This window comes from Physella acuta, unplaced genomic scaffold (assembly GCF_028476545.2).
Source record: "Physella acuta isolate Inbredline_101_S28 unplaced genomic scaffold, ASM2847654v3 ptg000012l, whole genome shotgun sequence".
Lineage (NCBI taxonomy): Eukaryota > Metazoa > Mollusca > Gastropoda > Physidae > Physella > Physella acuta.
The window spans coordinates 723387-740369 of NW_026731532.1; the positions used below are offsets into that span (position 1 = coordinate 723387).

Here is a 16983-nt window from a genome sequence, read left to right on the forward strand (position 1 = left end):
GGTCAGCATTATGCTCATCCGCCTTTACTCTCCCCATCGCGAGTCAGGTACCCATTAGAGATGGGTTGACTCATATTTGTAATTAGTTAGAACAGTTTCATATCTTAAACACAATTAATAGTTTGTGTTTCTTCAAATTTCCTATTTATACTGTATGTTTACCTCAGGCTTCAAATAAAAATAATCAAACATTGGATCAAACTTCGGACTTGGACCGTCAGAATGTGCCTCCATTTTTTCCTGAAAAACTGTACAGGGTAAAGGTTTCCATCACACATAAACCTCACTACATCTCTTTAAGCACACAGAAGTATATGGGGGTTCACAAATGCGGAAACTGCATCGTCGTGTTTGATCCAGACGACACTACGAGATCTGTCAAACTGACAATCACTTTCAGTATGTATTTGTTTTATCATACAATATTAGTGTTTTTTTCTATATTCTGACTTTATGTATATGTATACAATTATCGTTGTTCATTATATATATATATATATATATATATATATATATATATATATATATATATATATATATATATATATATATATATATATATATATATATATATATATATATATATATATATATATGTACACAATTATCGTTGCTCATTATATATATATATATATATATATATTTATTTTTTTAAATTTTTTATATATATATATTATATATATATATATATATATATATATATATATATATATATATATATATATATATATATATATATATATATATCTAAAGCAGAATTTCGTTAAAACCTGGTCTTAAAAATCTCATGTCAATTTAGTAACATGAACCTGAAATATTTTCGTTCAAGTTAATATAAATTCAGTAAATGGTGTTGAGCTAAGCAAATATATCTGAAGCTCAATATGTTGGCCTGTATTTATGTTTTGTTTATATTGTCATTGATAAGATCATCATGGGAACCAGTTCTGACAAGTAAGCTGTTTAAATAAGCAAACTTTTATGTTGTTTAAAATCATTCTAATATTTTTAAGCTCCGATACTTGTGTTGGCTACAATTGCAAACTTTGTCAGTGTCATATTTTTTATTTACTAGAGTGTACGTTCAGCAGCCACACATCCAACATTGTAATGCCGCACTAACTAACGAGTAATTTTTAACCCAACCCTTAAAATGCACAGATTCAGTTCATTCAAGAAAAAGAATAATATGTAATGAAACTGATGCTTTTTGCAATACTAAAGAACACCCGAAAAATAAGAAATTGTTCTTTTATTTGAAACAGTTTATTCTAAGTTTTGAAAGGTTTCCTTACAGTTTTGTATACAATTAATTTGTTTATACTACATAAAATGATATACAGTTTAGTTCAAAATTAAAAAGTAAAGTTTATGTTACCGTTTCAATGTATACGGTTATGATTCTTTGATAATTTTCCCCCATACTATCTACCAGTTTTTAAACTTTTAACATTTAGATGTTTTTTTTTTTAAGTAGGCCTACATTCTAAACATATTTAAAACGGAGCTAAAATCCACTGTTTTCTACAATCTTAGATTATTAGGACTTGCATATCAAATTCCATCTTATTTATCAAACTACTTGGCCAGGTAGAAGGCAGACAGAGCTCCGATGCCAATGACGATTAACTCTGTAAAATACATTTAAAGAAACGTCAATAATAAAAATGAATATTTAAATAACTAATGCTAGCCACAGGTTAAAATACTTCTTTCTCTCAGCATGTTGCGTTTTGATTTTCAGTTTTCCAAGTGCAGTATAAATCATTTGCTTAATAGAGTACGGTCAGAGGTAGAAGTGCCGGTCTACTGGGAAACATTCCGGCGGGCCCCAGGAAATGTTCTAAGGGGATCCACATGAACAATAACATTTCTTTAAAAGTCCTATTAGTGTTTTGATTATTTTTGAATTTGCTAATATTTCTCCACATTCCCATTCCTTAATACCAAGTTGAAATATTCTAGCGTTGGGGACTCGTTTTAAAATTTCCAGGTCTCTTCGACACATTGTTTTAAACTTCCTCATTCTTTACTCTACTAAACATATTTAAGCACGCGAACTCTGTTAAAATTTTGTTTACTTGTAAGGTACAAATATTGAACAATTGTATTTGCTCAATTAATGCTTAATGGATGGGATACAAGTTTGTGCATTACCAATTCCTTACATTTATTTTAACTTCTTTATATGCCGGCTTAAGGGGGCAGTATCACCCAGACTAAGAGAGGGAAACAAAAATTGGTAAAATCTTAGTTTAGCGTCGTAAATTCCAACGTAGCTAGTAATGTGCGATGAAGGTAACTTATGAATATTTCTTTCATTTGGCTATATTTATGTCATATTTTACATAATATAACAGATAATTGAATAACAAATCACAATCCAAGACCAAACCAGTCATAAATATCCTGGAATTAACTTTAAACTACCCCGTTCGAGACAACAATGAGTAAATACAAGCAGCAGCCATGTTTCAAAAACAATAAATTGTCCATTCGCATGTCTTTTGTGTTGATTTTGTGGTTTAATATGATTGTTTTGTATTGTTTTAATATATGCCTGGGGGTCGTCCATAAATGACGTCACACTCGTAGGGGAGACGGGGGGGGGGGGGGGCCCGTAATTTTGTGACGTTGTGTGATGAGGGGGAGTTCAGATGGTGCGACGTCACACTTTTGCATTTTAAAAAAGCAATGTTAGAAAACGAATTTTAGACGTTATTTTGCGTTTTAGAAAACTGTTTTAATACATTGTAATAACAATTGATTAAAATACTCTATTTTGACCGAGTTCAGACAAGATTTTGGAAAAATACAGCTGTTTAAAAACAATTCAACTGCAATTTTGAGGGGGGGGGGGGTTGTAGGCTGAGGTGTGACGTCATTTTAGGGGGTCTGGCTTTTTGGGTGCATCAAAGACCATAACAATTGTTGGGAGGTCGAACTTTTGAACACTTTATTTGCAGTAAGCAAATCAATATTAGATCGCTTATAAATGACGTCGCTCTTAAGATAGTAATGACAGCGTGCATTATTACAGAACAAACATATGAACATATTGTTTCAGATAGAAATTGTGATTTGTGGTGGGGAGAGGTTGAGTACAACTCAGCGATGTGATTTTGGAGACGGGTCAGGGTTTTTTTTCGTGAAAAACGGGGATGGTTGTGGGAGAAAGACCAGCTGTAGAAGTATGACGCGTCATTCATTGGTGATCCATTTTCTCAGTGGGGACGATAGAACTATTAAGAAGGGTCAAGAAATGTAAAAAGCATGCTGAGTCGCATTTCTTGAACCCCACCTTTTCATTCCCTCACTTTAATATAATAATAGCACATCGTCATCGAGTTAACGCTCGCGCGTGACGTCATGTACCGGTACCGCCGACCGTTAGGTTTATTTTATAGAAAAAATAAACAAGCACTGCCGCTTTGACACTTAGGCGACGTTTAATTTGATTACATATATTGGTGTTCAATTTAACAGCCCCTAACACATCTATCACTCGTCCATTTAAACATACGTGGTTATTTCTGCAAGCTTGCTGTCTTGAGACTTTCGGCCCTTTAAAAATGTATTAAGCTCTCACCGTATAGAACTAGACTACCCATATTAAGCTCCAAAAGAAGCTTGGTGAAAACAGGATGGCGGTCCGATTTTGAAGCTGCTCTGCGCTTTTTAAAAAGCACAATAAATGATCAGATGACACTTACATTAAAGTAAATTATAGTTCTGAATCTTGATACATTAAACGTGATATTCGGAAATTAAGAGCCAGACAGTCAACATGATATTTCAATTTAAGTCCAAGAAAATAAATTTCCTCAAACGATGGAACATTACTAAATTTTCGCGCAGTTTAGCGAAATTGAATTTAAGTATTTACGTCATCTTACAACAGAGGCGTAGCGACCCTTCCCGGCGCCCGGGGACAAACTTTTCGATTTGCACCCCCCTCGAGATTTCGATTTGCACCCCCCCCTCAAACTTTCGATTTGCACCCCCCTCAACCTTTCAATTTATTTTTCCAACCCATTTAGGCGCCCCCTAAGCTCGGCGCCCGGGGACATATGTCCCCCCCCCCGCCCCCCCCCCCCCCCCTCGCTACGCTACTATTTTACAAAGCGCGATAGCCTACTGGTGCTCTAACGCAGCTAATGGCCGTATTCCTAACGCCCCGCATTAGATGCGGCTTATTCGTCGGCAGGCATTTGGCGGCAAGCCTTTTTGACGGGGATAATGTGTTGCGGCCGTTTTGCCATATGTCTTAAACTAGCAGGCTTGCAACATTTTTAATGATTCGTTTTAAGCAAGTTATACGTATACTAATGCTTATTTATCGTTATTTTGATTGAACAAAGCATTATAGAGGTTCTCCATCAACCACCTAGGTATTTTTCCCCGTTCACCTTCTTTCATGAGACCGACACGTCATAAATTGCAAAGCCGCCTGAGTTGACGTCACAAATCTTCACTCACTCCCGTAGCAAATCATATGTGACATCATTTATGGACAACCCCATATCACTCACTTGGGTACTTGATATTGACAACAAAGGATAACCAAAATGTGTCTGGCAGGTGGAGACTTGCGATCGACCATAATGACAACACGCACTTAAGGGGTGGAGCGGCTCATTGTTTTAGATGATGTTTTACGAGGGAAGCTGGTGGATAATACATTTTGTCTCTCTGTATATATAAATGATGACAAACATTTAATGCTGTCAAAATTATGGTTAGAGATCTTAGACTTAGATAAGGCAGAGTGAAGCGTAATTTTTACATTATGACTTGTTGTGACATTGACAACAAAATATGACGGAGGTTGGGGTTTAATTAAGGTAAAGAGAAGTAAAAAAAATGTCATAAGTTATGATAGAATTACTAATTGATGAAAAGAAAAACCTGAAATGAAAATAGTGAACATTCAAACAATAAGAAAAAAACTCAAACTATATAGTAATAGTAAGATCAAATAAACATTAGTAAAAAAAAAACGTTATTTAATACATGGATACAAGTAGCATCTCACAATGCTTCTAGAATTAATAAAGTTGTTTGTTAGGAAATTCACATTTAAAAAAAAAAAATGCTTTGTAATACGGACTATACAACAAGACGATCATATTTAAATACATTTTCATACGAATAGAAATGAAAGGGAAGCTACTCTCAATAACAATTTCTTAAGATGGCTGCTGTTTTTAATAGCAAATTTACTATCTCGAACAGGGTTGATAAAAATTAATTTCAGGATATTTAAATTGATTTAATCATAAATGGTGATCTATTATTCAATTATCTATAATATTTTATCAAAATATACGAAAATATACTCATATTTAATGACATATTCATTAATTCACTCTCTCCCACATTACTAGTTTTGGCCGAATTTACGACGCTAAACTAAGATTTTACCCAAAAATTATCACAAAAAAAAAACTATTCAACCTACACATGTCACAATTTTACAGTAGTAGTAAAGTTTCTTTTGCTATAGTACAGTATATAAATTGTAGGGTATATATATAGCAACAAATTGTCAAAAATTTATTTTGTTAATATTTTATTACATTTTAAATTTTTTTTTGTAAACAATTTTTCAAAACAATAAGTAAAGTATTTAAAATTTGGTATAAACCTTCCTTGGCTACGTACGGAACTAGAATAATAGAATTCTAATGCGAGATAAAATTTTTAGAAAATGTCAAGTTCAATATTTTTGGTCTGACTTTGAAAAATTCTGAAATTTTCAAGATTTGTCACAATGGATATCTCCTAGTACCGGACATAGGCTACCCTGTTATGCATCTCCTAGAGTATTTTCAGAAGGAAGGGCCTAAATGTTCGAAAACTGCAGCCAAAAATTACTTAGTAAAAAGTTTTGGTAAAATATTTTTTAAAAAATGTTTGCATCATACGTTAACTTTCTTTTATGAGCTGTTTTATAGCTCCTTGAAATTTACTATTATGGTAAAAAAATTTCATGTGTGTATGTATAATAGTTTTTTTTTGGCACATTTTTTCGTCAATTTTCAAATGTGATACTGCCCCCATAAGCGAAGCAACTAATTCGTTCGGTCGTTTATACATTTAATATTGTAACCTACAATCAACAATGCGAAATCAAACACGAAGCCGAAAACATTCTCCGGTTACGTTTTCTTTCTTTTTCCTACACGAACTAATATGTGATAGGAATGATAGGCCTAAGGGGTTCAAGGTCAGGTCAAAGTATTTTACCACGTTTTCTTTAACTTGCTTTCGCGTCTTTCCAATCAAATCTTGCGATCAAAATTTCGGGCACTTCCCAGTTAGCTAGCGCGCTGAAATTTTCAGGGAAGCTTTGTTTCCGATGACAATAGAATATTCAATTGTTATTATTACTAAATTCATCCATGGAAACATTTTATTGATCATTTTAGACCGCTATATATTTCTAAAAAAAAACGTGGGGAAAAGGGGACATAACCCAGTAATTGTAATTGGATGAAAACAAGGTTCGGTACTCTCCCTCTTTTGGCTTACTGAGTAGTGTTCACGTGGTGTTTGTGTACAAACAACCGGAACAACTGGTGGCCAGTATGGGGGAGGCGATATGGTCGAGTGGTTGGGCACACGATTGCTAACCCACTCGACACGGGTTCAAGGCACGTGTTTTTTACGAGTTGTCTTCGTTTACCCAAAAAAAAGTGAATGCGAAAAGATAAAATCGATAGCAAGATTTTAATGCAAACAAACAGACAAAGACTAAAAAGTAGAAAATAATTATCATTAAAAAAGTTTAAAAAAACCCACGTTTTCTGATTGAACTAAAAAATAGAAAATAAATTCTATACATCACAATAATGCAAGCGATCACTCTACTATAAGCGATGAAAAACGTGGGGCGCCGTGATTTTCTTACAGTTTCTAATACTGTTGACTCTCTACAAGCTCCCTAATAAAAGTCAATAGTATTTATCTAATCAATAGTAATATAACTTTTACTTCGGCGCCCCACGTTTTTCATCGCTTATAGTAGAGTGATCGCTTGCATTATTGTGATGTGTAGAATTTATTTTCTATTTTTTAGTTCAATCAGAAAACGTGGGTTTTTAAAAACTTTTTTAATGATAATTATTACATATTTGTTTCTTATCTGGCTGTTGTCTTAAAACGAAAATGCATGCTAGTCTTGATTTACTTTACTGAAAACAGTTTTAATATTAGACATCAGCAACAATAAAGTTGTTCATACCTGCTTTGAGCTGATGTTTTCCATTGTTCGAATAGTAATAAAATGGCTTATCTGGATACTTTTCAATTGGGTCCCAATTATCTATTGGTGGAATATAGAGGACTTGCATAAAAAATTTAAACATTTTTTCTTGGTTTGTGTTATTTCTTTATACAGTCATTGTTATACAGCAGGGGTCTCCAAACTTTTCAGCCCGAGGGCCGCATTTACTATAAAATATCAGTTCGGGGGCCAGAGTTTCTTTAAGGCATCTCTTTGAGGAGGGGGTGCCCCCCCCCCCGTCCCCGAAGAAAGTCTTCCAACCTCCCCCCCAACGAAATCTAACTTATATAGAAATATTTACAAATTTCAAGTGTCCACCCCCCACCCCCCGGAGAAAAAAGTCTGCAAGAAACACTTTCGGGGGTCGACAACATACTCAAGGTCCAAGTTTGCTCTCAAATTGTTCCTCATGTATTTCATTCTTGAAAATGTTTGTTCACACAGGTATGTTGTTTCAAAATTTGAAAGGTACTTTGATGCAAAAGCTTTAATATTAAGAAAGTCATCCTTGTGCAAAAACTTATGAAAACCCAATCCGCCCTCAGAGACGTAGCGACCCTTCCCGGCGCCCGGGGACACACTTTCAATTTGGCGCCCCCATCGGGAGCAAATTTTCAATTTGCACCCACCCCCCTCAAACTTTCGATTTGCAACCCCCCATCAAACTTTCGATTTGCACCCCCTCCTCAAACTGCAACCATTTTGGCGCCCCCTAAGGTCGGCGCCCGGGGACATATGTCCCCCCTGCCCCCCCCCATCTCTACGCCTCTGTCCGCCCTTCTTTGAATGTGTCTCTAAGGAAGTCATTTTCATGCAATTCACTGACCTCCAGCTGCAGTTCATCCTTGCAACTGGCCACATTCATTGGTTGCTTAAGCCGTAAAGATCTTGCACTGCAAAAGTGTGTCAAGTTGTTGGCCTGTACTTGTTCCAAATACATGACTAGTTTGGATCTGAAGGGTGTATAGATAAGAAACTAGTTTTCCCTCTCTTGCCGTTTTAGGTTCAGAAAATGTAAATGAATAGTTATGTCTGCAGCAGAGGCCAATTTCTATAATCACTCTTCATCAGACAATAATGGCTGTGGCTTGCCTTTACTTTTAAGGAAGTCACCTATTTCCTTTCTTATCTTAAATACTCTGCTCAGAACTTTCTGGCAAAATTAGCCATCTTACTTATGTGAAATATGATAAATGTTGCGATTTTGTGTTTGTCTCTGTTCTATTTATGGTTAGATATCCTTTTCGGTAACAGTGTCATATATTCTATGTAGGGAAGCCAGCTCTTGTGTTATGTTCATGTCTTCATCCACACCTCTAATGAACACAAGAAGTTGAGGTGGAACAGCTGTCCAGCGACTCATCCATTGCAATGGAGGCGAGCGAGTTGACGAGATTCCGTCCCCAATGTTGTTGACATGGAATAAAAACGTGCTTTTTAAGATTTAGACCGTAAAAAAAAATAAAAAATAAAAACTTAAGCCTAAAATTAATTTAGAAATTTTATATTTTTAGAATAAATGCTATAAAAGTTGCAAATCCAGAGAACTTGAAAATAATTTGTTGAGTTTAAGGCTACATTTCTATTTATTTTCATCAAGCCTAAGTTAAAACCGGATGTTTCACTTTCGTAAGACAAATATTGATTGGCTGTACAGTAACTTAGTGATCGATAACTATTTGTTTACAAAACTTTGCAGATCAAGTTTTTAAATAACAATGCAAATTAAAAACCCCATGACCTAGTTTTCTATTTTTAGCTTACAATGTGTACAATAAAATCAATGACGGCCTATCCAATAGCAGGATGCCATTGTTTATGTCGCCATTACACGTGAAAACCAAATTGTTTTTGCTTTTTTTTTAATTTTTATTTAGTTACCGAAAATATTATAAACATCAAATACATCCAATCTTTAGTAAAGTCCGAAAAAAACCAGATAGACAGGATTTTATAACCATATTAATTGTAACTACGCTGTGCATGATTTTTAAACTAATTTATACACCTCTCAAATACCTTTGAGAGTTTTCTCGCTCGTGTCCATTGAAAAATGGCGAAGCTTGCTTGCATTTTTCGCTATTTCAGTCACGATGTTTTCTCCAATGTCTGCAACACGGCGCGCAATGGTATTTGCACCTAAGGCTACATTTTCAAATTGTTTTGAATTTTCTGTGCAAAGTTCCTCAGTCGCCTCTAACAACATTTATTCAGTGGACAAAAAGATTGTCGAGGGCCTGATGAAATGACCTCGCGGCAGTTGCGTAGCGAGGGGGTGGGGAGGCGGGGGGGGGGGACATATGTCCCCGGGCGCCGACCTTAGGGGGGGGGGGCGCCAAATTGAAAGTTTGAGGGGGGTGCAAATGAAAAGTTCGAGGGGGGGTGCAAATCTAAAGTTTGAGAGGGTGGGGGGGGGGGTTGCAAATAAAAAGTTCGAAGGGGGGGGGGGTGCAAATCGAAAATTTGCTCCCAAGGGGGCGCCAAATTGAAAGTATGTCCCCGGGCGCCGGGAAGGGTCGCTACGCCTGTGCCTCGCGGGCCGTAGTTTGGAGACCCCTGTTATACAGTCTTCATAACCAAGGGACTTTGGGGCTCACTTTCTATTTTTCTGTAGAATTAGAACCGACAAATCGAAATAAAAAGAAAGGTTGCTTATATATATATATATATATATATATATATATATATATATATATATATATATATATATATATATATATATATATATATATATATATATATATATATATATATATATATATATATATATATATATATATATATATATATATATATATATATATATATATATATATATATATATATATATATATATATATGTATATATATATATATATATATATATATATATATATATATATATATATATATATATATATATATATATATAGAGAGAGAGAGAGAGAGAGAGAGAGAGAGAGAGGCATATATATAATATATATATATTATATTTATATATGATATATATATATATTTATATACATATATGTATATAAATATAAATCAATTATATCGAACTTTAAATATTACTCTATAGGGCAGTGTTTGAAAAAAACCCTCAACATTATCATATTTCATATGACTATTGACCCGATTCCCCCCTCTTCCCAGCACACGCACATTATTCGTGCGGCCCCAAATTCGTCTCCCCCCCCCCCCCCTTGTTGGCACCATCAATGAACGATGCCTAACGGAGCGTTTTACAGCTCGGATGACCACATAACTTAGAACAATAATAATATTATGAAATAACTTTGCCTGGCTTCTTGGAGAAATCGAAGATGTTGCCTGAAGCGATCAGCATGGGTACGTCCCTGGGAACATCATAAAAATACTTTAACTTCATCTGATACAATCTGTTTTCATACACAGGAAAGAACTTAATTTTTGTAGGATTTCCATAAGTACAATAGCATGAATGCTTTACTTTACGGCACTTTTTTTCTCCACAAGGATAGTCGAAAACGAAGCAATACTGAAAAAATAAATTAATAACATTTTACAATGATGAATAGATTTCAGGAAATTGAAACATTGTGAAGTCAGTTTAAAAAATAGCCGTGTTTGCTTGGAGCTTAATACAAATGTGCACACCGCTACTTATTTTAATTGAAACAAAATACTCCAAGCTTTAATGTAATTAAAGTAACGTAAAGTTCCCTTTTCAAACCTGACCGTCTATGGGGAAAGTGAAGTAGAGTTCACTTGTTTCTGTGACCTCGGCATATGAAGAGATAGTGTGGTCAGCAATATGCCCAGCCGCCTTTACTTTCCTTAACGTGAGTTAGGTACCCATCAGAGTTGGGTGGACTAAGGGACGGTCTATAACGAGTCCAGCTCTCTACCGCTAGACCACTCCGTCCCTTAATGTCATTACATATTTTATAATTATCTAGGGTAGGTTTTATGAGTAGAGTTCAATAGTTTTATCTGGTTTATGGCTACTATTTTTACTTTTTAAAACTGCAGCCTGTTTCATTTAGCAAAACAAATATTAGCGTTGGAGAAAAAAGTACAAGCAATAAACATTTTTTGCGTTAGGGAAACTGGCACAATTAGTAATACATACGTTGTTATTGAGTTAAAATTTTACACTTACATTTAAAAAAAATCTTATTTTTGGTTTCATGCCGCAATTACAATTAAATTAAAGGTCTATTAGATTGTGTCGTGTGAAGTTAAGTCTGATTTGGTATTAGTTTATTCGTTTTAAGCATATTGGATTACATTTTATTAGGGTTGGTTTTTAGTTTTAGGCTGTGGTTTTGTTATAATTACATTTAGATTCAAAAGAGTGTGTGATCATTTGGATTTATTGTTAAGTTTAAATTTAACAATGATAGGGTTAAGGGGTATGTGGAGCTTATGACCATAGTTGTATTGATGATAGTGGCTTTGACCATAGATAATTTGACCACGGTGGGGCTTTGAGCATGTTATATTTTTATTGCAAAATACATAAGTTTAAAATTGTAATATCACTGTTTTAAACGACGCGATTCCCTCTATATATTTTAAGATCCATATTTTGTTGTATTAAATTTGGTCGTGGTTTGAGTGTGTGTGTGTGTGGGGGGGGGGGGGGGGTGCAAAGCCAAAAAATATGTAGAGGTGAAGTGGCCCAAGAAGATGTTACGTAATTCTACACAATGGGATAGGAGATGCCTAAAAAGGGATCTAGACATTTCTCACCATTCACCAATTACCCCCTGCCATTTTACCAACGTCATTATCTTCCAGTTCAATTACTTCTGTCATTTACCCCACCTCACAGGAGATTATCCCGACCCATTATCCCCTGACAGTTACCCATCGGTTAGGGCAAACGTAACAGCAGCGGTATCGGTGGTGGTGTCGGTGGTGGAGCCGGTGGTGGTGTCGGTGGTGATGGCGGTGGTAGTGGCGGTGGTGGTGGCGGTGTAATGGCGGTGGTGGTGGCGGCAGTGGTGGTGGTGGTGGTGGCGTCGGTGGTGATGGCGGTGGTAGTGGCGGTGGTGGTGGTGGTGGCGGTGGTAGTGGTGGCGGTGGTGGTGGTGGTGGTAGTGGTGGTGGTGGTGGTGGTGGCGGTGGCGGTGGTGGTGGCGGTGTAATGGCGGTGGTGGTGGCGGCAGTGGTGGTGGTGGTGGTGGCGTCGGTGGTGATGGCGGTGGTAGTGGCGGTGGTGGTGGTGGTGGCGGTGGTAGTGGTGGCGGTGGTGGTGGTGGTGGTAGTGGTGGTGGTGGTGGTGGTGGTGATGGCGGTGGTAGAGGTGGTGGTGGTGGCGGTGGCCGTGGTAGTGGTGGCGGTGGTGATCGTGGTGGTGGCGGTGGTAGAGGTGGTGGTGGTGGCGGTGGCGGTGGTAGTGGTGGCGGTGGTAGTGGTGGTGGTGGTGATCGTGGTGGTTGCGGTGGTGGTGATGGTGGCGATGGTAGTGGTGGCGGTGGTGGTGGTGGCGGTGGTAGAGGTGGTGGTGGTGGTGGCAGTGGCCGTGGTAGTGGTGGTGGTGGTGGTGGTGGTGGCGGTGGCGGTGGTAGTGGTTGTGGTGGTGGCGGTGGTGGTGGTGGTTGCGGTGGTGGTCGTGGTGGTGGCGGTGGCGATGGTGGTGGTGGTGGCGGTAGTGGTGGTAGTGGTAGTGGTGGCGGTGGTAGGGGTAGTGGTAGTGGTAGTGGTGGCGGTGGTGGTGGCGGTGGCGGTGGTGGCGGTAGTGGTTGTGGTGGTGGCGGTGGTGGTGGTGGTGGCGGTCGTGGTGGTGGTGGTGGTGAAGGCGGTAGTGGTGGTAGTGGTAGTGGTGGCGGTGGCGGTGGTAGTGGTAGTGGTAGTGGTGGCGGTGGTGGCGGTAGTGGTTGTGGTGGTGGTGGCGGTGGTGGTGGTGGTGGCGGTGGTGGTGGTGGTGGTCGTGGTGGTGGCGGTGGCGGTGGTAGTGGTGGTGGCGGTGGTGGTGGTGGCGGTAGTGGTGGTGGTGGCGGTAGTGGTGGCGGTGGTAGTGGTGGTGGCGGTAGTGGTGGTGGTCGTGGTGGTGGCGGTGGCGGTGGTAGTGGTGGTGGCGGTAGTGGTGGTGGTGGCGGTAGTGGTGGTGGTGGCGGTAGTGGTGGCGGTGGTAGTGGTGGTGGCGGTAGTGGTGGTGGTGGTGGTGGTAGTGGTGGCGGTGGTAGTGGTGGTGGCGGTAGTGGTGGTAGTGGTGGTGGCGGTAGTGGTGGCGGTGGTAGTGGTGGTGGCGGTGGTGGTGGTGGTGGTGGCGGTGGTGGTGGTGACAGTAAAAGTAACGGTAACGACAACGGTAACAGTAAAGATAGGATATAATAAAGAATATGGATAGGGTGAAGATTAAGGATATGGTTAGGGTGAAGATTAAGGATATGCATATGGTTTCGGTTAGGAATAGGGTTAGGGATTTGGAGATGGCTATGGGGAAATAAAAGGATAGGTATTGGTGTAATAGTAGTCGAGTAATTACACAGGGTGATAACTGAGGGGAGGTAGTTGATCTGGGGGCTAATTTACTGATGGGTCAGGTGTGGCTATTGTCTTATACTCAGGTAAAGAATGTCACATTTCGGATAAAATTCAGGTTGAATTTTAGTTATATGCTTATTTTGATTAAGGCTGTACTGTTATTGGCAATTCTGTACATCATATAGTACGCGATGGCTTTTATTTTTGTAGTAGATGTAGAGCATGCCATATGTGTAGAATGTTCTGTTACACTTACTTATATATTTTTTCCCGATATTTTATTGTGATAGCGGAAAAAGTAGCTAGCCGTTTTCTGTTTAATGATTTATGTACTGCTCTTTCATTTTTCTTAAAACATTTTGTAAACAAACACACAAATGTGCGATGACATTTACATTTGGACTTGGCTATAAATGGATGGAGCATATCCTAGCCGATAACGGGTAGTGTTATTATGAAAACAACATTTGGTTAAACAACGTATAGCCAAGATCACTGTCGTAAAACCCTTCTGTGGTCAAAGTAAAGTGGTCAGCGGTTGGTGACAAGTGGATAACTATGTCTGACCACCGGGTTATTTAAGCAATAAATTAAACAATGTCTGAGGAGTGCAGGAAATTTTGGCTGAGCCCCATTGGCCTCATGTTACAGAATAGTTCTAAGTGGGCCGTACCTCATTTGGTTGGCTTTTTTTAAAAAATCAGCCTAATAAAGAAATATTGCAAACGCACCGGCTCCCAAGTGTCTTCATCACATGTCTGGCCTTTAGGGCATGAATAGATCGTTACTTCCATGCAATCTTCAAATTTAAATTCTGTGATTATAGGTGTAGAAGAAAAACTTGCCAGCACTTTGCCTGTGTAGCGGCAACTATAGTTCACACAATCTTTTTCATATCCTTCAATTGTCAAATTGAAAACATGTTTGCCGTCAACGGCATCTGAAAAATAAATTTATTTACCATTTTCGAAAAATCTATTTAGAAGTACAAGTTTACAGGAAAGATTATTTTCTGGGTTAGAACTCAATTTGTTCTTGGTATTTGTAATGCGTATCTCTCTAGATCATGACTGCACTTAGATCAAATTTATTTCTACGTTCTCTTGTAGTTATCTAAAGAAAGAGGTAAAAGTTGAGTGTAATGTTAGGGTTAGTGTTAAGGTTCAAGCTTAGGGCAAAATTGTGCTACAGTTATGACTAGGCTTAAGATTAGGGCCAGGTACAGATAGAGATACCAGCCCAAATAACTTGAATACGGTCTTACAGTAGACTCAGAAACATATTGAAATGATTTTCAGATATTGAAAAAAAAAACGTCTGTGTTTACAATTTCGCTATGTGTTCTGTGACACATTCAGTGTTAACTACACATAACTGTTGCGTTTATTCTCATTTTAAACAAAAGATCTATACATGGAATCGCAAATACAGTATTACTTTCGAATTATAAACGCTTTAAATCTATAAACGGAACACAATGAAACAAAATGCTTCTACTGTCACATAAACTGAACCTAGCCAAATTTACCATCAGTTGAAAATCCCTTTCGCTTGTTGATTACTGCACCTTTTTATGTCCAGACAAATAAAGATTTAGATTTGGATACATTTTAAGAGATACTCCTATCTTAAACAAATTATTATCAATAAACCTACCTGTTAAACTAATAACAGAAAACAGCAGTATGGAAAAGGAGATTACTTGGTTCATCCTTTAATGCTTTACCAGCCGTCTTTTTAATAAGTATTTTCTTCCCTCACGAACCGAGAAACATTGTTTTAAAATGGCAGAAGACGTTTCTTTTTTAGACCTGCAAATGTTCAATAATATTATAAATTCTCAATTGACTTTCATGTCACGTTTACAAAATTGTTGAACGAGTTTAAATAAGTAAAACCCGAGATACAATACATTTAAAGTTACATCCACATTTACTGCTAAACAGGCTTGTGTATATTTTGTATTAAAGATTTTGTTTAATACATCTTTAATTAAAACACTTTTGTTACTTTCTCGTATATGAAGTATAGAGAAAGTATTGTAATGTAAAAAAAATCGAGATTTTTGCAAATCTCGACGTTTTACACCTCCCTAAGTCGGAAAAACATAGTTTTGCAATCTTGTATGTGTGTGTCTGTGAACACGATAACTTGAGTACCGTTACATTTAGGTTGATGAAATTTCATATAGATCTATAATTATTATATCAAATTTGTAGTTCTGTATCAACTTTGATCGACACAAAGAAACAGTACAAATATTCGATTTAGAACTAAATATAAATAATAAAGTCAAGTTTTTTTTTCAAACACTGAAACAAAAACTTGCAGTGATTTGCAACAATCTATTTAGAATAAGATCTATATCTAGGCCTAATAAAGATGATTACGCAGATAGTAAACAATGTTTAAAACCAACAATAATTATCAGAAACACTTAATAATTATGAGCAGTACAAAATGATTGGTAAAACAGTATTTAAAATGCAAAAAAACTAATCTATCCAAATTTTTGAACATTCTGTATTAAAAATAAAGGTGGCGGCTAATTAAGTATGTTTTACAGTACTCCCGGTGGATTCAGGAACGGCGTAAAAGACTACGCAATTGTTTTACATTTTTTTACTGCTATACTTTTCCGAATTAATAACCGAAGAGATGCATGAAAGACACTTCCCTAAACCTAGTGCGACTACCATGACGAGAGAAAGACTATAATATTGAATATTCCCCACAGAACGTTTATCACTTAGCAAAGATTTAGATCTATAATCTACCTACATTTTAAATTACAAAATCAACATAGTCTAGATCTAGATCTCGATCTCTATCTGAATGTAGATCTATATCTAGAATAGATCTATGTAATGTTAACTCTCTTTTTTATATGTGGAATATATATACTTACATCAAGAATAGTCTATAGGCCTATCTATCAGCGTTTGCTTATTTAACTTATTTGCCCCATTGTTTCCTGATATCTCAGTATAGATTTCATAGTTGTTTGTCAGTGTAGAAAATGTGCCGGTAAATTTTTAGAGCAATCAGTTTCAACACTAATTTTTAAAGTGCAAAATGGTGCGGGAATTCCCTTATTCCTTAATTTATTAACTACTTGTAGCATATACAAGGCGCCGCGCGGGTTTTGGTATATATTTCAGTTAAATGCCTATGTGTAAATATGGACTCTATAGAAAATATACCTGACCTATCTCTATTATAATGCATTGTTTTGTTTCCTT

The 16983-nt window shown here is 37.2% G+C and overlaps 1 protein-coding gene across 1 annotated transcript; it reads right to left on the reverse strand.

Annotated features, from left to right (window-relative positions):
- Positions 1 to 1262: 1262 nt before the first annotated feature.
- LOC131934631 (uncharacterized) lies at positions 1263 to 16779 on the reverse strand. The gene is made up of 6 exons (XM_059290705.1): positions 16650 to 16779; positions 15398 to 15552; positions 14473 to 14681; positions 10568 to 10784; positions 7247 to 7327; positions 1263 to 1631 (listed from the first exon to the last, which is right to left on the reverse strand). The coding sequence occupies exons 2-6, from the start codon at positions 15450 to 15452 to the stop codon at positions 1579 to 1581; spliced, it is 615 nt and encodes a 204-aa protein (XP_059146688.1). The 5' UTR covers positions 15453 to 15552; positions 16650 to 16779; the 3' UTR covers positions 1263 to 1578.
- Between the last annotated feature and the right edge of the window lie 204 nt (positions 16780 to 16983).

Excerpts from the sequence above, each read along its gene's own strand:
- LOC131934631 (XM_059290705.1), bottom strand. The coding sequence starts at position 15,452 with ATGAACCAAGTAATCTCCTTTTCCATACTGCTGTTTTCTGTTATTAGT. Across the intron at positions 14,682-15,397 it reads TTCTGTTATTAGTTTAACAG|ATGCCGTTGACGGCAAACAT; the intron begins GTAGGTTTATTG and ends TTTATTTTTCAG. Across the intron at positions 7,328-10,567 it reads CGATTTCTCCAAGAAGCCAG|ATAATTGGGACCCAATTGAA; the intron begins GCAAAGTTATTT and ends TTCCACCAATAG.